Here is an 18,396-nt window from a genome sequence, read left to right as displayed (position 1 = left end):
AGCCTTCAGGGTCTCTGCTCCATCTCTGCCCTGCTCACACCACAGCTAACTAAATGGGAGGGGCTTACCCAGGATCACATCCAGCTTCAGAGGTCTGCAAGGGTGGTGATGTTGCAGCCTCTCAGGGCACATGATGCAGTTACTCTTTCATGGTGAAATTACCTTTCTTGGTATCCCTTTCCCAGATTAAATGAAATCTTCTAGTCCTATTATTGCTTTTCCATTGCATTCCCTCCTCCAAACCTCTGGTCAGTGTCTGAAGGCCTAAGCTGACAACTTCAGCACTAAAGGGGCCCACACACTGGCCCCTGCCTAAAATCAGTGGGAGTTTAAGTTAAGGCTCAATACCAGAATGTGTCTTAACTGTATTTAAACCTGTGCTGTGTTGATTTGCTACTCTGCCACAGAGGTCTAATGAGGTGATGAGGATTGGTGGAGGCTTGCAGCTACCAGCAAATGGTGAGGAGTTATTCAGCTGTAATATCTTGACCATATTCCTTTTAGGGCTTAGTTGAGTTTTCAGTCAACTTCAGTTTTCCTCTGATTCCTTCTGCCAATGCCAACATAGATCTTGTTAAATTAGCAGCAACCATTTAAAGTCTTTGCAGCAGCATCTGCATGATAATTACACAGAGATGCTTTCTATCTGGGAAACAGGCCAAGGAATAAACCTTGAAGCAAAGCGCATTAGTTATCTCGTTAGAACTTTCTGAATAATTTCCTAATGATGAATTAAGTTTGAACTCAGGGCTGTCAAGTCCCATTGCTCCACCTGGGAGTGAGAAGGGAGGGAAAAGAAACCGTCTCTATGTCTTATTATTCAGCTGCTCTTGGCTGAAACATCCACTTCTGTTTCTACAGTGAGCGCAATTATTGCATAAGAGAATGCAGAGCTGTGATTGAAAGGAAGAAGATTAAGCAAATGGTTTTTATGCAAAGATGCATCATAGGTGTCTTAGGAAAAATATTAATTACAAAATGGCACCAAAAATCCTTTCCATATTAAATCAGTGCCTATTAATGAGCCAGGTGAGTGGCCATGGTGTAAACAGTCATTTCCACTCGCCTCCTGCTGTGCCTGCTATGGTAGATAGAGGCCAGTGTGACTCACTTTTTCCTTTTCATTGTCAAAAGAATGGTAATTTTAACCTTTTCCTTTCATCTGACTTCAGTGTATTTTTTCCAGCTAGATTTTATCTTGACTAGATCTGCTAATACCATAAATGAATAGGGCTGGTGCATGTCTTCAGAGGCTCCTTTCCACCCCAGCTTGCAACCAAACCTCAGCGTGCCGATGCTTTATGATTGAAATGGGATACATTTTTGTAGGGGAAAAACTGAACCTGCTGACTTTGAACCTGTTGTAGTTTTATCACATCGAAATTGCTTGGGCAGTATTTCCTAACCTTTAGGGAGTGACAGGAAAATGCATTTTGCATCCAATTTTATTAGTCATAGCAGGAATGAACGCATGAGACTTAAAGCAACAGTACGGTTTAGTTTCTCTGCCCCACAGACTTAAAACAGTGGAGTCCATAAGTAGAAAAGGACAGTCTGGAGTTGCTGTATGTTGTGTTGCATGGGTTTAACATCAAAGCATGACAGGTTCCAAGAGACCAGTGACCAGTTTCATCCGCTTGGAGGAAAGTCTGGATTGAAAATCCCACAAAGATGCATCCACTGTCAATGAATGGAGCCACTCCTTAAGAAGTCTGACACTAAGTGGTCTTCTCCCAAGGCACCCATGTTCATGTTCAGCTTGTGCTCCCTGAGTAAGTCTTGCATGAGTAAGTCTGACTTGGGAATCCATTGTGTGTGTTTCCTTTTTGTGCACTCTTCACCTGTACTTAACCCACCTTTTCTTTAAGTAAGTTCTCACCAGTGATAGTATTGAGGTTAATTTTGGTCTGAGCATTTCATGCCTGACATTGTCTGATCAGGGATGGGGAGAGATGACAGCCGAGCTGTGAGGCTGGTGGACATGAGCTGCGCAGGTCCCACTTGTTCCAGTTCCTCCATGGACCTGCTTTGGCACATGAGGTCCTGGATTAACTGAGGGAGGATGAAGCTTGTTCCCACAAGCTGCCTTCTATACAGATGATAAGGACCCTCAATGCTCAGCCTTGTTGGAAATACCTTTTCCCTGAACTAGTTTCAGCTGGCAGGAGGCATCTGTGAGGCTTTATTCAACCTATTGCTAATGCAGTCCCTTACAAAAGTATACTGAAGGACATTTCTGTTCCACTTATTTAAAAGTTGCCTCACTCCAAATATTAATAAATAATATTTGCATGATTTCAATAGCTTTATTTTTAATTACTTTCTTGTAAGCAGACAGAAATGCAAATGGCAAATCATCACTTGTTAAAGAGTGAGTAAGTATTGGGGCTTCAAGAGAGATGGTCATTCCAAACTAATACATTATTGTTCTGATCCAGTATCTGCTGCCTCTGTAGCCCAGAAGCCACGCTAAAGTAAATGCTGATGGGCAATCTCATACATGGATATAGCACACAAATCCACAGGGAAAATGCAGTAGCCACTGACCGTGCTGCATTCTCAGCACCTGACTTCCCCCTGGTCCCTTGGGAGGAGATCATGATTGCATTGGCTGTTGTCAGTCTTACTTACAGTTTGTGATGCATGTGCTCAGAAAGTGGAAGCATCAGTGTGGGTGACACCTACTGTGCCAGCTCCTGGGCATCGCTGAGAGAGGTGAGGGTTAAATTTTGCTGCTTGTCTTTGTGGGAAAGAACACTTTACAGCCAGAGTGGTGGGGTGGCACCCACTGCATCCAATACAGGATGCATTGCATTGAAGGAGCAAATACCAGAACTGAGCCTGAAGGGGAAGCACTGCATGAAAGCAGCACCTCACACCCCTCTACAGCGGTGTCAATTTGCTGATGTACAGTCTGAGTGATACAAGGTTTAAGTCTAAAACGCCAAAGGCAATTGTCCTCAGCTCGTTCTTAGCCTTCTAGAAAAGCTTTCTTGTGGAATCTGGTGCTGTGTGATGTACAGCTGCCATGTGAGGTTTGGGAAGAGGAGGAGACTGCACAGGCAGCTGTGTGGCTTGGCTTGCAGGGACTGTGATTTGGGGAAGGGAAGAGCTGGCTGCTGGGGCTGTTAGATTGTGAAACATGGAGTGCGCAGCTCAAAAGTAGCAGTGCTTAAATCTTGTCAGTGTTTTTAGTGTATCTCAGACTGCAGTTTCATTTCTCTTGGCCATTTTTGGCCAGTGTGTTCCTTTGTGGTTCCATTGCCTGTCCTTTATGTGCATCCTCACTGCGCGTTTCCCACATGCTACAACAGCAGGGCTTTGCCATTGGAGGGTGAACTGGAAGTCAGTGGTGAAGTAGTGCTGGGTTTCTTCAGTGAAAGCTGCTCTTGAACAGTGAGGGCAAGGCTAATACTTCTGCTGATCCCTGAAACGTGCAATGCTTGATAGTTGTACTCAGCCAAATCACCTGGGTAAGGCACTGCTCCAGGTATTCCAGGGGCACTGTTCCCTGATGAGATAGGCAGGAGTAGGACATGGAGGCTTCCTTGCTTTCTTGGACAGTGGCTGGTAGCTGACACTTAAAGAGGAAATATGTCTAGAAGAGGGTGCTCAACCCCTGCAGCAGACCTGGCACCCAGTCCTGCAGGGCCTTCCTGAGGCCAGAGTTGAATCCTGCTTACTGTGTTTAATAACTGCTGATGGAACCATCTCCCATGAAACCTCTTCTCTAGAACCCATTTCCTCCTCTGACCTTCATGATGTCCTGCGTTGGTGAGTTCCATAACTTAATCATGCATTAAGTGTCTAAGAACTTTCTTTTTGTGCACGTTAAAGTTATTTTCTTGCTGTTAGTTGGTCTTTGACAGAAAACAAATCTTTACTGCCAGAACACTGTTAACAGGATGTTTATCCCGTTGCAACTGTGCCATATGGAAACCACATTTTCCTTACTAGTGAAGTACCTTTCTTGGGCAATTTTACACAGGAGAAAAGTTTACACATGCAGATGACTGTAATATTCCCATATATAATTGTGTGGGACATGTTTAAGTTTTATGTCACTGGATTTTACTGCCCTGTTTTACTTCAGTATTTCAATGCTTCCTCATTTATTTGTTCTGTAGCTGTGTCCGTGACAGTTCAGCACAGAGCAGTGAGCTCAATCTCACCACCATGTTGTATGTACACCTTCTGTAGAGACATGAGACAGCAGTTATGTGCCCTTCCTGCCTCCCCCCCACCGCCTCCTGTCAGGACTGAATGGCAGAACTATTCTATGCTATTGAAAGCCTTTAAAGAAAAAAAATCTATGCATGCTATTTTATATTCTAATGTATTATTCATATCAGTCCATAAGCTTATGCTTGTCAGTTTTATCTTGTGTATAGAACTGATTACTTTTGACAGTATTTTTGCACTGTTTCTCTTCCTTCTCTTTTTATAAAGTTCTACTCAGCATTAATTGACTGCAGTAATTTTTTACCCTTTTAACTGCCTTTGTGTAAATAGTTTATGATATACTTTGGCAAATACGAGAATGTCTCCAGTCACTAAGGTTTTTTGGTAAGGCTGTCCTTCATATTCACAGTATACAATAAACTGGGGTTTTTTTCAAGGAAAACCTTGCTTGTGCTCTGTGTTCTCTTCTGTAACAGCTTCTGGGTTTGTAGTTGCACCTACCGTGCTTGTGTTAGCTTCCCATGGTAAACTGACAGGCACAGCCAGGGCTGCAGTGAGTTTCAAGAGCCTTCTGCAAGGGCAAGGCTCCTGCTGGTGATCCTGCTTGGCTAAGCTGATTCTTCAGCGTTGAGGTATGGTCTGGGCTCTGGAGAGGCTTGCTGAAGTGAAGGTGCCGCTTCCCTGGAATGAGGGTTTACTTGACAAGATAAGGTTAGGATAAAAATAGCTGGTGCCCTCTTCCTTGGCTTCCTGGAATCATAAGATCTGGTGCAGTTTTATGCACTCCAGCAACAACTGCTGGCAAGGGAGCAATGAAAGCTTTCAGCAAAATGAAAGCTTGTTCTCTAGCAGTTTTGTTTTCAGAGCAGTACTTACAAGAAAGGAAATATGATGGAGTTCTTGATGATGAGGTGTGCTCTTTCTCTCATCATACTTCATGAGAAAGCCATACAGAATGGTCGTGTAGTTTTACTGTGCAACATATTTCAGCTTTGGTGCTGGGAGTACACAGCCACACTCCTGCTTCCTCTTCCCTCCCCCAGCCTTAAATGCAATCTCCCACCATTCAACCCTGGCAGTATTCAAGGCCAGGCTGGATGGAGCCTTGGGCCACATGCTCTAGGGCAAGGCATCCCTGCCTATGGCAGGGAGTTGGAACTGGATGATTCCAGTCCTTTCCAACCCAAACCATTCTGTGATTCTATTTTATGAAGGGAAAAAAAAACCACCCTCCAGGCTTAGCTTTCTTTGTCCATACTTAAGTCCTGGATTTTTTCTTCAGAATATGTTCTTGTTCCTCTCTTAAAAGTAATTTCTAATGTATGAATAGAGAGACAAAGGTATGGCTATAAGGAAATATGAGCTCTCCTCTGCACTGAATTCATTTTTACTTGCAAAGAGGGTTAAAAAGCCAGAAGTTGCATCACTCCTGCCTTGTGCAAGCCTTCCAGCTCTGCCATAGGCACCAGCATTCCCTGTACAGGACATGCTGAGCTCGGGGGCCTTTCAGTGATGAATCCCCTGGGACTGGCACTGCAAACAAAAATGATTAGCGAGAAGAGGACCTGGATGCTAAACCACAACTGAAAAAGTACAGCTTTTGCTACTTATTTAGTTAGATTCAATGAAACGGCTTAGGCAAAAGTGGATGTCACAAAACCATTGCACCCAAGAAGGGTCAAGGTGACTTTATTTACTTAAATAAGGTACACATTAAAATCCAGAGACAAAAATGGCCACTTTTGCACACGAGCTGTCAAAAGGCATCACCTTTAAGAAACTATGGATGCATCTTTAAAAACCAAAACAAAACAGGGAAAAAAAGGCAATTGTAGATGTGTGGAAGCTGGGAACATTCTGCCAGGCATAAGTGTGTTTGTCATTCCAATTATAGGCCAGAGCTGTGTTCATACCCTACCGCATTTCAAAGCGCTCCTGAAGGCTTCCGTAACAAGGCTTTTAACTAAAGGTTTGAAGGATTGCATAGATTCAAAGGCTCAGTGGTCCTCTAATTCCTTTTTGATCTCTGAAATGTATGGATGATCCTTCCCGTGTGCTACTTCCATGATAGCAATTGCCTATGAAAAGAAAAAACTATTCACACAATTGATTCCTATATAACACCAGGCTATAAATATTCACTTTAGAGGTTTGAAACAGTCTGACACCTCTGGCTACTTTTTGTCCCCTTGTAGTCATAAACGCAGTAGGAAATAAAATGGAATTCAAAACTAAGTAATAAAGGTTTTACATTCAGAGAACGCATCTTTCATCTCACAGGGTCCCAAAGCACCTTTCAAAATGGTATTCCTGACAAAACTACCTTGAATGCAAGCAGCTCTAGGACAGAAAACTGAGTGGGGTGGGTGATGCTCTGGCAAAGGACTTGACTTAAGCACTATCAGCCCCAGCTTTGTTCCTACCAGTTAATCCTTCCGCTGTCAGATCAGGCCCACTGCAGAAGTTGCATTAGGGCATTCCAGACTTGTTTTTGTGAACCCTCCATCAGTTCCAGAGGTTCCCAAAGGAAGCAATGGCTCAGACAACCACTGAGGCAAAAGCACGGTCTTGCCAGCTTTGGCCAGAGGCAGCTGTGCCCAATCCTTGCTCTGCTTCCAAAAGCCAACATTTCAGGCAGCCAAACCCACTGACATGCACTGTGGAGTGGGTGCAGAGGCAAGACACCCACTTAAGAAAATGGTATCAGTGGTCCCAGAGAGGTGTAATAAAAGGCAGCAGCAAGTTCAGGGTAAGTCTGAGAACATTTAAAGCCCACCATGCTAAGATCAAGTAAGGAATGGTGGAATTTTGCTCTTATATTTAAATCACTGCAGTAAGAGCCTCTGGTTCCACCTCAGGAGCAGTGAGAACTGACCCCACTGCTGCTCCTGCCCAACAGAAGAAAGGAGGAGGGCCTTCTGGAGGAGCTGATTGCAAACAGAGAGAGAACAATAGGTTTGTTTTTTCACTAAATCCCAAACAGCAGGGGCTGGGATAACTTTGGGCAGTTCCCGTAGGCAGCTTTTGGAAGTGAGTCATTAGAAAACATTTGTGTTAGGAAGCGAACTATGCCAACAAACCTACCTACAATTCCCAGCCCCCAGCCCGTGTTCCTATTGGCACAACTCCCAGTTTTAGTCAAAGCTTTAACACCACAGCAAAGGAAAACCTATGGAAAATTTAAACCAGGTAACAGTTAAGTTTTAGAGTATATATTTGTGTAGCATCTTTCACCATGGCTGCATGGCTCTGTTATTGCTGGCTAAAAACTTGCCAGCATCTAAAAAGGAATGAAAAAACCAACTATGGTGCCATTCCACACCAAGTCATTATATGCTACAGTAGTCACTGAGGCCTAAGAAATGACAATAAACTTCTGTCCAACAACAACAGGGGAAGGGAGTCAAGAAACATGGTACAGCCTAATAAACAAAGAAGAAAAACCTAAAGAATAAGGGAATAGACTAATAAAAAGGGATGAAGAAAAACATAAGCCCAAACTCCATATATGCCAACTTCAGCATTACCAGATGCATTGAATTCCCTTCAGCTATTTAAAAATCGATTTGTTCCAGAACAAATAACCACCAAAAGCATGCCTTGTTTAGCTAGGGTATAGTTTAACTGGATAGAGAAACCACAGGCTTCAGGCAAACACTATGTGCCTTTTCTAAGAGCCAAGCATTTTCTCTGTCCTTACCTAGCAAGTGAGAAACTGGAGTTCTCCATTTACAGGAGCACAGCTCTAGCTCAGGGAAGAACATATAGCAAATGTTTAAGCATATATGTAACTCCATATGACCTTAAGCACACTACTCCAGCTACTGAAGTCTATCATGACAAGGCAAGATCCCTTGCATGCGACAACAGACCGATACTGCATCTTTCCAAAAGGAAAACTGAGCCCAAAACCCAGTAACCAAATGCATTATTAACACATTGTGCATTTCCTACCAAGCCAGGCCTGCTGACAGAGCAGCATGTGGTGTTTTCAGTGACCCCATGCCTGAACTGGTACTATTAATGAAGAAACCTGGAAAGAAATACCTTCTTCAGGGCTTTAACTCCAGCTGCTCTGTTCTCCAGTGCCATGTAGAGTCTCCCCAGTTTCAGCCACATGGAAGCAACATTCAGTGAGTAGGGGGGATAATGTTTACTGCAAGAGAGAAAGGGGTTCAGCTTGATCAAACCTGGCAGTTTTATTCCATTTCCCCAGCCCCTGTATCCCTCTCAGGGGGCAAGAAGCTGCCTCTCATTGCCCCTGCCCATTCTCTGCTCATCCCCCTGCTGTGACTGCCAAGAGCCAGCGCCAGTTGTGCCTGGGATAGAGACGCTTGTCCACTGGGAATCAAACTGAAACTGCCATATGCCTCTGAACAGCTGTCAGATGGCAATGACTTTCTGCCACTAGTTTTAATCTAGCCAGCTACAGAAAGAGGCTGCATTGTTTGGAGGTTTTGGAGCCACAGAAGTAACTCTGCCTATTCCACAAAAGAGCTGGTCTTTAAAGGAAGGCGAGGGGCCCTCAGCAGCGCTACAGCACACACGCCACCCTGTACTCACACTGAGCAAGCAGAGTCCAGCTCAGCAGAGCTGACCTGGAATGCCAGGCTCTGAGCCAGAGGAGCTGGGCAAGTCCCAGGGAAGATAAATAGTACTGCACCCCCAGGAGGGGGGAATGTTGGCTGCTTCTTTGTATCGCTGCTCTCTGCCAAGTGATCTGTGACTTTACGTTGGCATCTGCCCCAAAGTGAGAGCTTCACTTGCACTCCCCCCAGCTGGCAAGAAAATGATGTCTCAAGATGAGAATCTGCTTGGGAGATTTATGGCAGGATCAGATACAGCATGTAACTGGCTGGCTCCGATGAAGGAGATCACTACTGTTAAGAACACAGGAGGACCGGTTGGAGAGGGGATGGGTTTCTCCCTGCAGAGGCTGCGTGCTGCCTCACCCCACATGGGCCTCTAGCCTGTGCATCTCCCACACCTCCAGCTCCAGGGCAGTGGAGCTCAGGGACCTCAGCGCACCCAAGGCCTCCCTCTGCTGCTCAACCCCAGCCCTGGGATACTGGAAAAGGGAAAGAACTGGAGTCACATCAACAGCTTTGCCTCCATCACATGATGCAAACCAAAACTCTGCTTTAGTAAAGTATTAGGATATTAAAAACCCCACAATCTAGCCGAGCAGAACTAGCACAGTCCCCAAGGTGGTACAGATTTATTTTGAGAACCCAAAGCAAGGCTCTCAGTCACATTCTGCTACATCTTGCAGATCACTTTTTGACAGAAACATCTACCCCAGCATTACACATTCCTTTTCAAGCAGTGATGTCATGAGCAGTATGTTTATCCAACAGGTACTGAAAGAAGTGATGTCTATCCAAATTTTTCTTAATTATTCAGATTACTGAATTAGAATACTAAAGAAAATAAAAAGTCTCATATTTACCTGTATGGCCTGATAATTTTTTGCCCATAACGCAGTGCGCCTTCCCAGTCCTGCACGTAGAGACACACACCCATGGCCTGGTACATCATGTGTAACATATAAACATTACTGTTTTCAAACACTGCACCCATCTTGTCCAGGCTGAGTTCACAGATCTCCAGTAATTCACTAGGAGGTACGAAGTCAAGGAACCCAATAAATAGGTGGCCTCTCATTAGATGACTACCTGGTAACACCAAAGAAGCACAGACTTGACCTTGTTCACAATGGTTCTCAGAAGTCATCTTTCCTTTTAAATGGCATCAAAGCATCCATGATAAAACCCCAGAGCTACTCTGAGGGGTATTCTGTACTCAGAGGTATTCTGCTCACGAGTTTGTTCCCCTCCTACTCAGATATTGTACAAAACTAGCTTTCAGATTTAAAAAGCAACAACAAAAAGCAGCTTTCCTGGATCACCACTGCTCCGACAATATGCCAGAAGAAGGGGGAGTGAAATTCCCCATGCAGCAGGTACTGAATCAGGCATGACACAGCCTGCTCTGCTTCTGGCCCAGTGAATCTTGCATTTCTGTCTGTCTGTCACAGCACTGTTAAAACAGCTAGGCTTGTGATGCCCAGCAATAGCTGCAGCCTCACGTGCTTGCTCTCTCAGAACAGGGCACTATGACAGTAGAGTAACACAGCACACACCTCACTCCAGCCTCTGGCTTGCTGTGTGGAGACAGCCACATGCTGCACTCTTAGAAACTGAGAGCCACACAAGGAGGAACAAACACAGGGTCTCACAATCCCACACCACCAGGACAGCCTTTCAGACACAAGGAGGACAGAGGTAAGTTTGGTTTCTAATGGTTACAGCATTTCTCCTGCAGGTACCTCAGGAGCAATCCAGCAGGTAAGCTTTTTAGGTCCCACACCAAGCCACATAAGTCAAGGTGAGACAAAGGATATATTTGTAGTGTTTGGCTCTTCTGAATTCCTCAATCACATTCCTGGCATACTTGATCATGTCCCGCACTGTCTCTGCTGATGGAGGATCATTCAGCTTGCAGATTTCCAGTTTATCTTTATCCTGAAGGAAACACAATAGACATTATAAACAGGTTCCAAGCCATACAAATAAAGGTGCACCTGCTACACAAAATTACTCTAATAAAAAGACACAGATGGGGACTTAATCTCTTCAAAGAACTTAAAAACAAAGGTAGAATGTGCACCTGCAATTCTTTCTCTAAAGCCTTGACTAGGAAACCTAGAATTCTCTGTGCCTTCCAGTTCATCTGCCATCCACTACTTCCATGAAGTCCCTTTCTTTTGAAAGATCCAAGAGCTTTTCAATTTTGTGATGAAAACAGTGTTCCATTGGAAATTTCACTGCTTACAAGAGATTAGGGATTACAACTAATTTAGTTTTAAGGCTCGAAAAGCCCAAGTACCTTGGGCCTAGCACCAAGTGACAGCTCATTTGAAAATGAGATGATATTAAACACAGATCTGCACATATTTTACTCTTATCTTTCTATCTATCTAACTTACTATACTCCATGAAGAGTAAACTGCAATCTGGAGACAACCTCACACTGTTGCTAGATGTCTTTTTCCTTTATTATTTCATCTTCCAGCTGAGAGGGCTATAAGGGACTCTTTCTGGAGCTGAAGGATGCCGAGTGAGAGTAACACACCATTGGAAATCACAGCTGAAATCCTGGCTTCATTAAACTCAGTGGCAAAATTAGCAAAGTAACTGTGGAGAGAAACACAACTCTGGTATCAACAGAACAGCCTCAAACAAGGATATTGTGTACTGTTTGCAGAAAGTTACAGAAGATGCTTTCATTTAGAGGAAGGAGAGGGTTGTGGGTCTGTTTGGGAAGCAGCTCTTAAAAGGACACCTTTGTGAAAATGGGGAGAGAAATATCTGGAATTTAAGGATCAGATGATGCCAACCAGACTGATCCTGGCTGGAACAACAGATAAGCCCTACAAAGCTTAGTTCTCCTCAGGTCCCCAGTGAAGGAGGTCAAAATGGCTGCACAGGCACACTTGTTTCCATATCTGCTGGATTTGGGTACCTTACTTTGTCCCCCATAAGTGCTTTTCTTCAAAATAACTAATGTGTTGCTTTAAGGAACATTGTTTGAAATGTCTGCCTTTGTCTTTTCAAGGCACCAGGTGATGTCTAATGAACATAAATCTAGCCTGCATGTCACAAGGGGCCACCCTGTCCACGAGAAGAGTGTTTTAATGCAACTACAGGATTCTTTTGGGTCTCCAAACTATCCAGCAATGTCATGCTATGTCACCTAGAACTGACGGAGATGTCCCAACCAGGAACTGCAGCAGGACTCTACCTCAGAAACGCTCCAAACAAGAATCGCTCACTGGGAGCTGATAGAAAACATGCAGTTCTGAGCTAAATTCTTTGGGTCAGGTAGCGTAGACACAGTGTAATTATCTACTTTTAACAGAGTTTTCATCTTTGCTGTGTAGCTCAACTTTAAACTGGCTCCTAACAAGAAATCTTCTGACCTGTCGTGATTACAGTAGGAAGAATGAGTATCTTGTAGACAGAAGAACAAAATCAGCCCATCCCCTTTTATCCTGCTTTCCAAAACGTAATTAAAGATGGAATATTACACCTAAGGACCTGGGTAGGTGCCTTGCCAGTCAGAAGCACATTTCACACCAATGTTTTCACCTTTTCTTTGGTAACACACTCCTCGCAATCACAGTCAAAGAAATAGGAGTCTCTTAGCCGGTTATTTCTGTCTTCTGTGGGATACAAGAGATCAATGTAGCTGGTGAAAACCTGTATGGTAAAAACACAGCAGTCAGTGAAAAGCAGTATAACTATACATATTTATCAGTACCGCTTCTGGTATATGTTGTATGACAACTACGTATTCATGCAACCTGTGGATCCCAGCAGCCACATCACCTGCCTGTTCCCCTCCCATTCCAAGCCTCTGGGCAGCACCAGCACTTGCAGCTTGCAGTCTCCCAGAGAAGTGTTTCCTTTCCTATTCATTATGGAATTTCCCTCCAATATTACCCTGGCTTCAACCCAGGACAGCAAGATTCAGGTGTGGATAAGGAAACTACCAGAGCATAAATCTCAGGTTCCTGTCAGACTACAAAGAAATGCCTACTTTTCAGAAGTAAAATAATGATTTCAGGTATCCTGCTTAGGATAAATCACAGTGGCCTGGTTTTTTTGGAGGCTGGAATCTCAGATTTTTCCTTCTGAAAACCTGCAAAAATTGGGGCAACAGCAGTCGCTAGGAGCTTTAGAAACTTAGGACAAGACCTTTAGATCTCAGAAGAGAGGCCCAGTGCTCCAGTTCTAGGAGAATGAATATCAGATTTACTTCAGCAGCAATATTTTAAAGCAAAGAAAACCTGCTTTTGAACGTTCTAAAAGCCCTTCATACATGCTATTCTTAAGTTTTCCTCTACTTCAATGGTCTTCAGAAAAGAACCCCTGCAACTAGCTTTAATGCTCTATTTTTAAAGTGAGATCTCCCCCAAGAAACATGTCATGCACAGCGCAGACAGAGGAACAGCTTTAGTTCCATTTCCTTATTTGCAGCTATTTGAAACATTCTGCTCAGTCTTTACGTTTCAGGTTTCTTTCTTCTTTAAAGTCAGATGTAGATGTAATTTCATACAGTACATCTTCTTCTGTGGGATCTCACACCTTCCCTCACACTCCTCCCTCCCCTATTTTCAAAGCACGCAAAACGCTGGAACCGCATTCACACCAGAAACGTGAAAAACGGTGCGATGCAATGACTCCGCTGAACCTGAAGATGGAGACACAGGCTGCAAGACCGCACAGAGCCTCGCAAACATCACCACCTCAACGTTTATAAAGTCCTTAAGTATCCGAAAAGCCAACCCCAAAAAGCCATGAGGTCCTGGAGACCTCATGCAGCTTTTAAGCCAACTCAATCAAAAGAATATGCTAAGCATGGTCAATACTCCACATCAGTACCTCTCAGAGTCAGCCCTCCCCTAAACCACTAAAAACATACGGGATTCCACAGTGAAATTCCCTAACCAGGATCAGCCCTTGTCCATTACAACGCATTTGCAGTGACTGCCAACATCACAGACAGAACATGGTGTTAGTAAATAGCCTAAAAGAAGTGGCTCACCAGTCATTCACCCTTCGAGCATATAAACTCCTTTTGCTCACAATGGTGAACAGCTATAACCCACACAAATAACCTCCCTCCTCCTCTTCAAAACTACTATCACACACTTCAGAAGCAGTAGGAGTTATCAAAATCAAATCTGAACTTATTTTGAGCAGCATTAACCTTGCCTAAATTAACAAATGAGCCATTGAAACTCTATGCAAATTCCATCCCCAGAGAGAACATTCCACGTCTTCATCCCCTGCAGATATTTGAACATCCTCAAGTACATTTAACATCTTTTTGCTTTTCTTTTTAAAGCAAAAAAGCAGCCCTGACAAGTTCATTATTTGATAGAGAAAGTTTCAAGGTAAACCCAGAGCCTTCCTCAATTGCCCAGAATTCCAGCCACCACTGTTCAGCTTCACCTAAAACCACACTCCTGTGCTCCTGGGACTTCCCAGCAAACACTGCTGAGGTGATACGACCAAGTCCCATGTTTTGTGGATGCTGTGTCCAAACAGAAGTCAGAGGACTTATCTGTACCCGTTTACCTTGTTTATACTGGCTTCAATTCCAATGCGTTACTATTATACTGGGAGCTATTACAGCAGTAATAATTTGCTTTGATCTTGGAATTTCAAAGCAGCAGCCAAACATCAGTAAACTCAGCCTCATTTTACAGCTGGGTAAAGGGAGCCAGAGCTGGCAGATACACAGTGACTGCTGCAGGTGCCCTTCCCTTGTTTTAACACAAAAGAGGACACTGCCTCCGAGAATCCCTCCAGAGCCACCCCAGCCTTCCATAGCAACATCTTACGTTTCTGAGAAACAAGATCCTTCCTCACCACGATTAAATTAATTGAAATGAATCCTGAAACGCAGAATGGACCCTACCTTTAGGATGCATGCATCTAGAGTACATTCAAACACAGTGCATTTACCTCCTCTCCAGGCTCAATCTCTTTAACAGCTCTGACTTCAGCCAAGGTCCCCTTGTAAGTTACAATCACATTTGGGCAACAGCTATGGTTCATCAGTGCAACACTGCAAAAACACAAAAGTAAACCTTTTCACCCACCACCAACAGGCAAAAAGCTAAGCACCAATTCACATATAAGTCTGAAAGACTGAGTCCGTCTCCCTCCATAAGCTGTTCTTATTCTGAGGCTTAACATGAAGGTAACCTTGGTAAATCTGTTGCAGTGTTATTTATTGTAATGACATGGAGAATGGCTGTGCTAATGAATCATTACAGTTTTTAAACCCTGTTACTGCAGGCCCAGGCAAGTTATTATTTTCCCATTCTCATAGTGCTATGGGACAGCTAACAGGGGCATTCACATAGCTTAACTATCTACATCCTATTTAGGTACCCTTGATGGACAGTTTTCCTCAAAGAAAGGAAGAGAAACAAATCTAACCTAAAGGAAACAAGCAAATACAAGCAAACAGAAGTCACTTACTACATCAAAACTTAAGGCTCCTATGAAAAGGTAAACAGCCTCCATTTCTGAAGTGGGGAAGGAAGAGATCCCTCTTATACAAGCTCACAACTTACCGAAAAACTTGGGACTGCTCAGGAAAACAACTCCCCCTTACTACCAAGCTTGGAGAAAGTGCAATTGGCTGCTTATTTGAGATAAAAGGCATCATTTTGATTCTTTCTCTAGCAAAATCATGATTGTCTCTTCAGTCTTTTAAGCTCACAGGCATAGCTGTTAAGTAGGAAAAATCTGGCTCTTGCATGCTAATCATTTACAAACAAAGGGTGGTGATAGATGCGTTTCCAGAACATCCTGGTTTCATTCTCTCCTCATCATGACTCTGATCCTGTGCATTTCAAGGTCTTAATTTCCAATCTGTAAATCACAGATAGACTTCAGACAGGCCTGCCTGAAGGAGGAGAATCTGTGAAGCAAAGACTATCTACTATTGTCTGTATGCAGCACTTAACGAAATCAGGTCCTGCTTCAATGAGGCATCTGGAAGTTTCAGATTACTTTGACACAGATAAACTACTGGTAATCTATGCCTCACAAGGAAGTCAACCTAACCAGCCAGTGATAACACTTTCAGTACAGGGTTTGCAGAGAACAGGGGTGGAAAACATCCTCCTTGGCTACAAGAAGTGGGAAGGACACTTCCATTTAAATGGAAAAGATGCTCCTCAGACTGCAAAAAGAGCTGTGCTCCCCAGTCCACAAACTGCAGTTAACATCTGCAGACTCCTTGTAAAGCTAAGAAACGTGCACAAGTTTTTTTCCACTGTCACAACAAGGAGGCTGACAGAAGTTACAAAAGGGATTTACTGTCTGCTGAGGAACAAAGGTAGAAGGGACCTTGTTAAGAGAACACCAGGTGAAGGATTATACCCAGCCAAAACAGAAGGCTGTGGATAGAGCAATTCACCTGCAATCCTCTTCATTTTGCTTTGATCATTACATGATGTCCCTGTCCAGAACCTGCTAGCCAAGGAAGTGTTTCCTACCAGCCTCTAAGCTTCAAAATAAATTACAGGTGCAATTTTAACAAAATCACCAGATATTTACAGAAACCTGCAGGAAACCTTTGGCCATATTTTATTTGCTAATCAAAGGCATTTAAAACCAGACAATTAGGTGTTTAATTAAATTTCTTTCAGTAAAGATCTACTTCCATAGATGTGCAACAATCTTTGGGGTTTTTTAAGGAAGTAAATTTTAACTTGCAAAATATCAGCATCAACCTACTCAGGAAATATGGCTGATCCCAAATGGGAGAGTTCTTCATCTTCAATTGTGAAGCCATTACAGTTAACCTAAGGAAAAAGAGAAAGAGGCTGGATCAGTTTCAGGTCTGCTACGCACTCCACACTCATGTCACATTCTTATACTTCAAAGTCAATTGCAGTAGTTTGCTTACAGTTTTCTTTCCACCTCACCAGTACTCACAGGGAGCTACATGACATCTTAAAAAGTGAAGACAAAGTCCCTGTTCGAAGGAATGGGCAGGACACTCAACAACTGACAGTCCCAACACTTGCACCTATTCTGGACACAATATGGGATGGCTGCTTCTTGAGAAGTCCACCAAAAGAAATGGGGCTTGAAAGTGTCAAAGTGAGGCCATTGCATGAAAGAAAACCTGACACTGACAGGGCAAAAAGACTTCATTTGGCTATGACAAATAAAAGGGCCAGAGCAGAACTATACGTATTAGGATGTGGGGATGAAGAGCAGCAAACTCAGCAGGGCTGGAACAGTACACAGCCCTCATGGAGCATATGGTACAGAGACCTGCCACAGTGACATCTGTCATCAAGCACTGCACATACCAGCTACAGCTAAAGCACATATAAAGAACGAAGGCAGTGGGAAAAACTTGAGCCTAGTAAAGACACAGAATAGGAGGGGACAGAAGAAGGACAGAGTACGAGAGGAAATGTATTTCTAATATAAACAGATACAGGACCAAAAGAGCTCGTTTATAAATCCTTTTTCATAGGATAGATTCAATCTGATTTTAAAACCTTCTCCCTCTTTTATTTCACTAAACTCAAGGCACTCATACAGGAGTTTCAGCTTTGTTTAACGCTGTTTGTGCAACTAAGTGACAAAAAACACACCTCAACTGATCACTTTATTCTACTTTCACTGTGAGTCACACAGATGCCAACCTCTCCACACACACCAGCATCTCCCTACGACCTAAATGTTCACAGAAGCACCAGGAAAGCACTAGAGTAACTACTACTACTATCACATGGCTAAGTCCAACTGAAGCTACAATGGGCACAGGAGCAGTCAATCAAATACAGGGTAAGTATTTGCTCTGGAAAGGTAAGAGTTGACAACAAATACCACCAACAATGATACATCCCACAAGCTGGAACGCAGCTCAGAATGGATTTTAGAAATACACAGATACTTCTGAAAGCCAAAGCCACTCCTGAGGTATGAAGTGTTCAGGATGAACTCAAAGGTAAGAGTTCTGTTTCTCTGATTCACTCATAAATACCTTTGCTATCTTTGCTTGATCTTTATCCTATTTTTAGCAAGGTAGCATCCAAAGGCTCCCTGTCTCTCAAGACAGGCATGCTACTGCTCTAGCCAATGCATGAACATACCTGAACCAAAACCAAAATGTAACTGCTGAAAACAAAAACAATAGAAGGGAAAGATTACATCAACAGCAAGGGATAACATAAGGCTACAAAGGCTGAAATAGAAGAACAGCATGATGGTTCTGAATCACAGGGAAATACTTAAAAAGATGTAGTGTGTTGTCATCAACTCCCTCCACTAAGCCAGAGACAGCCCACTTCTTGAATGCATCATATCAGAAATGACAGAAGGGATGAGATACCACTGGTTTCACCTGATGAATGTATGACTGAAAAGGGCAACATGGAGGGAGAAAAGACACAACAGTAGAGCTTGAGGCTGTTCCCAGTGGTGGAAAAGAGAATGTGCAAAGAGAAGCATGAAATTATTCAAGGTCTTCTAGGAAAGGATGAGTTCAGGAACCTGGGACAAGAGAGAAACTGTCTGAAGAGTATGACAAGGCGAGACTGAGGAGGAAGAGCACCAGTCTCAACAGCTATGTTCTACAGGGGCAAAAGAGACTGATACCAGCATCTGG

General features: G+C 43.4%; 1 protein-coding gene across 1 annotated transcript in view; it reads right to left on the bottom strand.

Moving 5' to 3' along the window:
* Window positions 1–5,893: 5,893 nt before the first annotated feature.
* Window positions 5,894–18,396, bottom strand: part of SMYD2 (SET and MYND domain containing 2) — a 30,564-nt gene continuing 18,061 nt past the window's right edge. The window contains exons 6-12 of the mRNA XM_061348395.1: window positions 16,506–16,573; window positions 14,718–14,820; window positions 12,333–12,443; window positions 10,586–10,706; window positions 9,632–9,806; window positions 8,230–8,338; window positions 5,894–6,260 (exon numbers count right to left, since the gene is read on the bottom strand). Coding sequence (XP_061204379.1) covers window positions 6,180–6,260; window positions 8,230–8,338; window positions 9,632–9,806; window positions 10,586–10,706; window positions 12,333–12,443; window positions 14,718–14,820; window positions 16,506–16,573 — 768 coding nt within the window. The 3' untranslated portion in view covers window positions 5,894–6,179. The remainder of the gene's footprint in view (window positions 6,261–8,229; window positions 8,339–9,631; window positions 9,807–10,585; window positions 10,707–12,332; window positions 12,444–14,717; window positions 14,821–16,505; window positions 16,574–18,396) is intronic.

The sequence above is a fragment of the Neopsephotus bourkii genome, unplaced genomic scaffold, assembly GCF_033783945.1.
Source record: "Neopsephotus bourkii isolate Nb327-2 ecotype Australia unplaced genomic scaffold, CSIRO-AGI_Nbou_v1 NB_354, whole genome shotgun sequence".
Classification (NCBI taxonomy): Eukaryota; Metazoa; Chordata; class Aves; order Psittaciformes; family Psittacidae; genus Neopsephotus; species Neopsephotus bourkii.
This window is presented reverse-complemented; position numbering and strand designations above follow the sequence as displayed.